The sequence below is a fragment of the Mus pahari genome, unplaced genomic scaffold (assembly GCF_900095145.1).
Source record: "Mus pahari unplaced genomic scaffold, PAHARI_EIJ_v1.1 scaffold_5086_1, whole genome shotgun sequence".
NCBI classification, from domain to species: Eukaryota; Metazoa; Chordata; class Mammalia; order Rodentia; family Muridae; genus Mus; species Mus pahari.
In genome coordinates this window covers 90,468-97,249 of record NW_018391894.1, presented here as the reverse complement: position 1 = coordinate 97,249, position 6,782 = coordinate 90,468, and the positions used below count along the sequence as shown (strand labels likewise).

The following is a 6,782-nucleotide window of genomic DNA, read 5'->3' as shown; positions in this document are numbered from 1 at the left end:
AATATATTGTCAGTGAAGTATTCATTACAGTATTATCACTGTCACACTTTGTGTTGTACATATGTATGGGATTTTAGGATGCATTGACCTTTGAGGATGTGCATGTACACTTCACTCGGGAGGAGTGGCCCTTGCTGGATCCATCTCAGAAGAGACTTTACAAAGATGTAATGCTGGAGATCTACAGCAATCTCACTACTATAGGTAAACCTGAATTTTCCTTCAGTTTTAAAATAAGGTGGGGGAACAGCTGATTTCTTTGTTATTGATGCCCCTGTGTAATCTTGAATGAGAATAATGAAGAATGAGGTGAATAAAGAGGGCATGGTTCTGAGGTTCACTGAATATAGTGGCTAATATACTGATTTCCAACAATAATTATTTTTCTGGTCCTATATTTTAGGCTACAAATGGAAAGACCATAACATTGAAGAACATTGTCAAAATGATAGAAGATATGGAAGGTAATTTTTTGTGAAACCTTATTCTAATGAGCTTCTGAGGAAAATTTAATATGCTCTCTAAGTCTTTTTTTTTTTTTTTGGTTTTTTTGAGACAAGGTTTACTCTGTGTAGCTCTGGCTGTCCTGTAACTCACTTTGTAGACATGCTGGCCTCAAACTCAGAAATCCACCTGCCTCTGCCTCCCGAGTGCTGGGATTAAAGGCGTGTGCCACCACGCCCGGCTTGTGCTCTCTAAGTTTTAAAGAGCAGCAATAGTATTTGTTTCGCTGCTTTAGTTTAGTTGTTCACTATTAGATTCTCACAAAACCTAGTACCTCAATACCAGGCAGCCAATAGGTTGTTGCAACACATTCCTCTCTCACAGTATTTCTTAACAGATATAACTATTTGAATCATATCACCATTAGAGCTACACTCTTGCACTGCCGTTCCATGTACATTTACACAACTCAGATATTGCAAATAGTACACACACTGAATAATAGGTGATATGTGTATGTCCAAAATATTCTACTGAGCAAATAGTCCATAGTAAAGCTGTTGTTACTCATATAGTTGTCTTAAATCTGATAGTTTAGTGAGAGGGGAAGTTTATGAGCATTAAGGATGTTGTGCTGGAGAAACCTTAATCCCTACCATATGAGGAACAGAAAGTCAAACTGTGTGAATGTAAGGTAGAAACCCTTTATTTGTTATTCTTTTAATAAGTATATCATATGTCATACTGGATACAGGCCATATGAGCAGAGGGATTTTGAAAGAAACAGGATCTCTCTTTCCTAGAATTATTTATTAGATCATATACTTTTTCAGTAAATCTCCAACCCAAATAGGCCCTGGTCCGTGAAAACACAACTCAGTTCATATGAACACGTGCTGTGCGCCTAGATTGGGCAGATCTACTGCTACTCACTCTACCATCTTCTCCATCCATGAGACCCCTTAGAACTTGTAGTTTCTCCAAGCCATGTGCTTCTGCTCTGCTTTTCTTCTTCTTCCTTTTCCTCTGTGTCCTCTCCTTCTTCCATTTTCTCCTTCTCCCCCCCCCTTCTACTCAACCTTCCCTTTAATCTGCCCAATCATCAGTTCTCTTTATTTTACAAATTAAGGTGGGAAGCAGGTTTATAGGAAATCACATGATTGCTGATTCATTCCATGTTCACAAACACTCATAGGAGAATAAAATTAACATCAAATATAATTAGCCACAGGGCTATGCACAACAATATATGAAGGGCCCCACTTTGAAGAGACTTTCTGAATGAGATACAAGTTTGTAGTCACTTAGATTTTCACCATCATTTGGAATATAACCATAAAACTATGCTGCAGAAAATCCTATGAGCATTAAGAATATGGAATTTCTGATTGTCCTTCATTTTCAAATACAATATGACTCAGTGCAAGAAAATTTGTGAACACAATTATAAAAGTGGTAAATCTGTGAATTCATGCAGTTTTCTTCAAGTATCTGAAAAACTTGATGTATAAAATGTCTGGTGTAAATGTGAGCCATGTAATAAATGCCCTGAACATCACAGGTTTCTTTAATGATGAAAAACAACTCACAATGAAAAGGAACACCAAGACTATAAACAATGTGATAAAACATTTTTTTTCATAGATTCATTTTATTATTCATTTTATGTATGTGAATTCACTGTCACTTTCTTCAGACACACCAGAAGAGGGCATGGAATTCCATTAGAGATGGTTGTGAGCCACCATATGGAAGCTGGGGTTTGAACTGAGGACCTCTGGAAGAGAAGTCAATGCTCTTAACAGCTAAGCCATCTCTGTAGTCCCCTGATAAAACCCTAAGATCAGAATCTACCCTACAATTAGACCAAATTGTAAAACCAATTCATACAGATAGAAAGGATTCATCAGTGTAATTAATGTAATAAAATTTTAAATGTCTCAATTATCATTGCAGGCAGGAAAGAAGCCCTGCTGGAGAGAAACCCTATGAACATACACAATGTGATAAAGCCGTCACATATCACAGTCATCTTCAAAAGCTTGAAAGAAACCAAACTCGAGAGAAACACTCTGAAGGCTTTCCACATACTCAAGTGCTTGCATGTCAGAGTACTGTCCAAATAAATAAAAGAACAGAGACTGGAGAGGAGCCCTACAAATGTAATGAATGTGATAAAGCCTTTTTACAGCTCAAGAATCTTCGAGTACATGAAAAAACACATTCTGGAAAGAAACCCTATGAATGTAATCAATGTGGTAAAGCCTTTTTAAATCTCTCCCGTCTTCGAATACATGAAAGAACACATACTGGAGAGAAACCTTACCAATGTAATCAATGTGGTAAAGCCTTTACTCAAAGCAGTCATCTTCAAATCCATAAAGTAGTACATACTGGAGTGAGACCCTACATATGTTATCAATGTAATAACACCTTTTCACACCAGAGTCATCTCCGAATACATGAAAGAATACATACTGGAGAAAAACCTTACATTTGTAAACAGTGTGATAAAGCCTATTTCCACTGCAGTAGTCTCCGAATACATGAAAGAACACATACTGGAGAGAAACCTTACATATGTAAACACTGTGATAAAGCATTTTCACAGTGGTGTTCTCTCCGAATACATGAAAGAGCACATACTGGAGAAAAACCTTACATTTGTAAGCACTGTGATAAAGCCTATTCCGACCAAAGTACTCTCCGAATACATGAAAGAACACATACTGGAGAAAAACCTTACATTTGTAAACAGTGTGATAAAGCCTATTCCTACCGCAGTAGTCTCCGAATCCATGAAAGAGCACATACTGGAGAGAAACCTTACATATGTAAACACTGTGATAAAGCCTATTCACGGCGGAATAGTCTCCGAATACATGAAAGAACACATACTGGAGAGAAACCTTACATATGTAAACACTGTGATAAAGCCTATTCACGTCAGAGTAGTCTCCGAATACATGAAAGAACACATACTGGAGTGAAACCTTAGAAATGTGATCAATGTGGTAAGGCCTTTACACAAAGCAGTCCTCTTCAAACCCATAAATTAATACATACTGGAGGGAGACTCTAAATATGTAATCAGTGTGATAAAGCCTATTCACATCAGAGTCATCTTCCAATACATGAAAGAACACATACTGGAGAGAAACCTTTTAAATGTAATCAGTGTAGTAAATAATTTTTATCTCACAGTCATCATCAAGCTGATGAAAGAATTCATACTGGATAGAAACCCAGTAATGTAATGAATGTGATAAAGTCTTTTCACAGCCCAGGTATCTTCGAATACATGAAAGAACACATACTGGAGACTGGAGAGAAACCTTACAAATTTAACCAGTGTGATAAAGCCTTTGCACAAGGCAATAATCTCAAAGTACATACAAGGATGCATACTGGAGAGAAACCCTATGAATGTAATCAATGTGGTAAAGCCTTTGCGTATGACTATTCTTTTAGGATTCATGAAAGAACAGATACTGGAGAGAAACATTACAAACGTAATCAGTGTGGTAAAGTCTTTGCAGAAAGCAGTCATCTTCAAACCCGTATCTTACCACAACCTGGAGAGACTCTACAAATGTAATCAGTGTGATAAAGCCTCTTCACAACAGAGTGGTATCCGAATACATAAAAGGAAACATTCTGTAGAGAAACCTTAGAAATGCAATCAATGTGATGAAGCCTATTCACAACACAATGGTCTTACCTACAATATCACATACTGGAGAGAAACCCTATGAATGTAAGGGATTTGGTAAAGACTTTGCATATTACAATAAGCTCCAATAATATAAAAACAATCATAATGAAGAAACTATGAATGTAACAGTAGGGAGAAGCATTTGAAAATCACAGTAGTCTGTAGAAACAAAAGGAATCATCTAGGAAAGAAACCCTATAAAGTTCTTTAACATGGTAAAGTCTTTGCACATATCTGTAGTCTTCATCAGCATGGAAATATTCATACAGTAGAGAAACCATATGAACAAAAGAAATGTGGTAAAGCTTTTACTACTCACAGTTATCTCTTATTCTAGAAAAAAGGAGATATTAGAGAAAGATCCTACAAGTATGATAGAAGAGATGAAGCCATTTCACAACACAGTCATCTCTGACTACATTAAAGATAATGACAAACACTATGAATGTAATAAATGTAGTAAACCCATTATATAACATGGTCAACTTTGAATACAGAAAAACACATATTAGACAGGAACCCTATGAATATAAGCAATATAGTAAACACATGAAGCCATTCATTCTGGAGAGAAACACTATTGAAGGTATTAAATATGGTAAAGTCTTTGTCACAGTAGTCTGTAGATACACAAAAGCCATAATCCTGAAGAGTAACCCTCCAAATATAGTTGACGTGATAAACCATTTTTGCAAGAGTTTTCTTTGAACACACCAAGGAACACATACTGAAGAGAAAACCTATGAATGTAAGCAATATTGTAATGCCTTTTCATATTAAGGTGAATTTCAAATTTGTAAAAGAATATATTCTCTGGAAAACCCCTCCAAATGCAGTCCGCATGATGAAGCCTTTTTTTTTCCTTTGGTTTTTCGAGACAGGGTTTCTCTGTATAGCCCTGTCTGTCTTGGATCTCACTCAGAAATACGCCTGCCTCTGCCTCCCGAGTGCTGGGTGCTTGATGAAGCCATTTTACATCACAGTCCTGTTCAAAGACATGCAAAGATTCATTCTGGAGAGAAAACTTATGAATGTATTTTAAATTATAAAGCCTTGTGTAATTTCTATAGCCTTCATGATGATGAAAGTATTCATAGAGGAGTGAAACTGAATGCAATCAACCCTTTACACATCACAGTTATCACCGAATGCAGAAAACAACACATGCTGATGAGAAACCATACATATATTATTGTGAAGTCTTTGTACATTTCTGTAATCATTGTCATGACAGTATTTATACCGGAGAGACCTGTGAATGCAAGCAGTGTGGCAAACAACTCTTATCACCAAATGCAGAGAACACATACTGAAGGGAAATCTTATGAATGGCTTCACTGTGGTAAAGCCTTTGCACATCACAATAATCTCTGAATACATATAAGAACACATTCTGTAGAAAAGCCCAATGAATAAATGTAATCAATGTCATGAGACATTTGTGTGTGGCAGTAGTCTTTGAATATATTAAAGAACAGATACTGGAGAGAAAATATATGACTGGGGAAATGTGAAAGAACTCATAATGTAGAGAATTTGAATACAAAGGATTTGGTAAGATCATTACGTTCAGCTACACAAGATTATTCTGGAGAAAAATAATCTGACAAATGTCAACCATCTACTCAATCACAATGTTCCTTTTTATTTTACATGTACCTGCAAACTCATCTGGACAAAACTATGGATTTAAATGATAAGCTAAAAACTCCTTTAGATGTTGCACTTCTTTAATTTCACACACACACACACAAACTTTCTGGTATAAAATTGCTGGGTGTGTATTATTGACTTTTGTGTATCTAGGATAAAACAATGTCAACTTATAAAGCAGTTTAATTTGGCTTATGGTTCCACACCACCAAAGTGTCATTAAAATCAGTTGTGAGACATGGCAGCTAAAGTAGGAAGCTCAGATATCACATCTTCAACCTGTAGCAGGTAGCAAGGAGTGGGAACTAGAAGTGTCATATAGATAAAAACTCTTAAAGCCCATCTCCACTGATATTTTTCCTCCACCAGGGCAGCATTTGTTCAATCTTTCCAAATGATACAATCAACTTAGAAGGCTTGATTTCTCTGATTGCAAACATACCTCTGTATGTATTTATAGCCCTGTAAATATTTGAAAGTGTTTATGTATTATGTTGACATCAGGTAATGAGAAAACATTCATACATGAGAGAAATCCTATTCCCACAAACAATTTGGTAAAAATTTTGACATCACATTCAATCACCATAAAAAATATTGCTACACCTGTTTTTCTTAATAGCCTTTGAAGCAAGTAAATAATTCACCATGTTCATGTAAGTCTGTTGGTTCATATATCCTCCTGTGGTTTATATTTTGAGAGTTTTGAACTTGGTGTTGAAGTGTGCTGTATGTGTAACAAATGCCTTTATTAAAATGTATTTGATAATTCCTATAATGCTTCTGTGGCTACAGAATCTTGCTGGCTGATGATGAGATGGATCCCCGGATGAGGTAGTCTCTGGATAGTCCATCCTTTCATCTTAGCTCTAAATTTTGTCTCTGTATCTATATCTTTTCATGGGTATTTTGTTCCTTANTCTAAGGAGGAATGAAGTATCCACCCGATGGTCTTCCTTCTTGGTTTTCT

At 36.1% G+C, this 6,782-nt stretch overlaps 1 protein-coding gene across 1 annotated transcript in view; it reads left to right on the top strand.

The window, feature by feature from the left end:
* The window catches only part of LOC110314733 (zinc finger protein 431-like), a 19,863-nt gene extending 13,250 nt beyond the window's left edge, over window positions 1-6,613 (top strand). The window contains exons 2-4 of the mRNA XM_021188967.2: window positions 78-204; window positions 404-464; window positions 2,401-6,613. Coding sequence (XP_021044626.2) covers window positions 78-204; window positions 404-464; window positions 2,401-3,442 — 1,230 coding nt within the window. The 3' untranslated portion in view covers window positions 3,443-6,613. The remainder of the gene's footprint in view (window positions 1-77; window positions 205-403; window positions 465-2,400) is intronic.
* The last annotated feature ends 169 nt before the right edge of the window (window positions 6,614-6,782 follow it).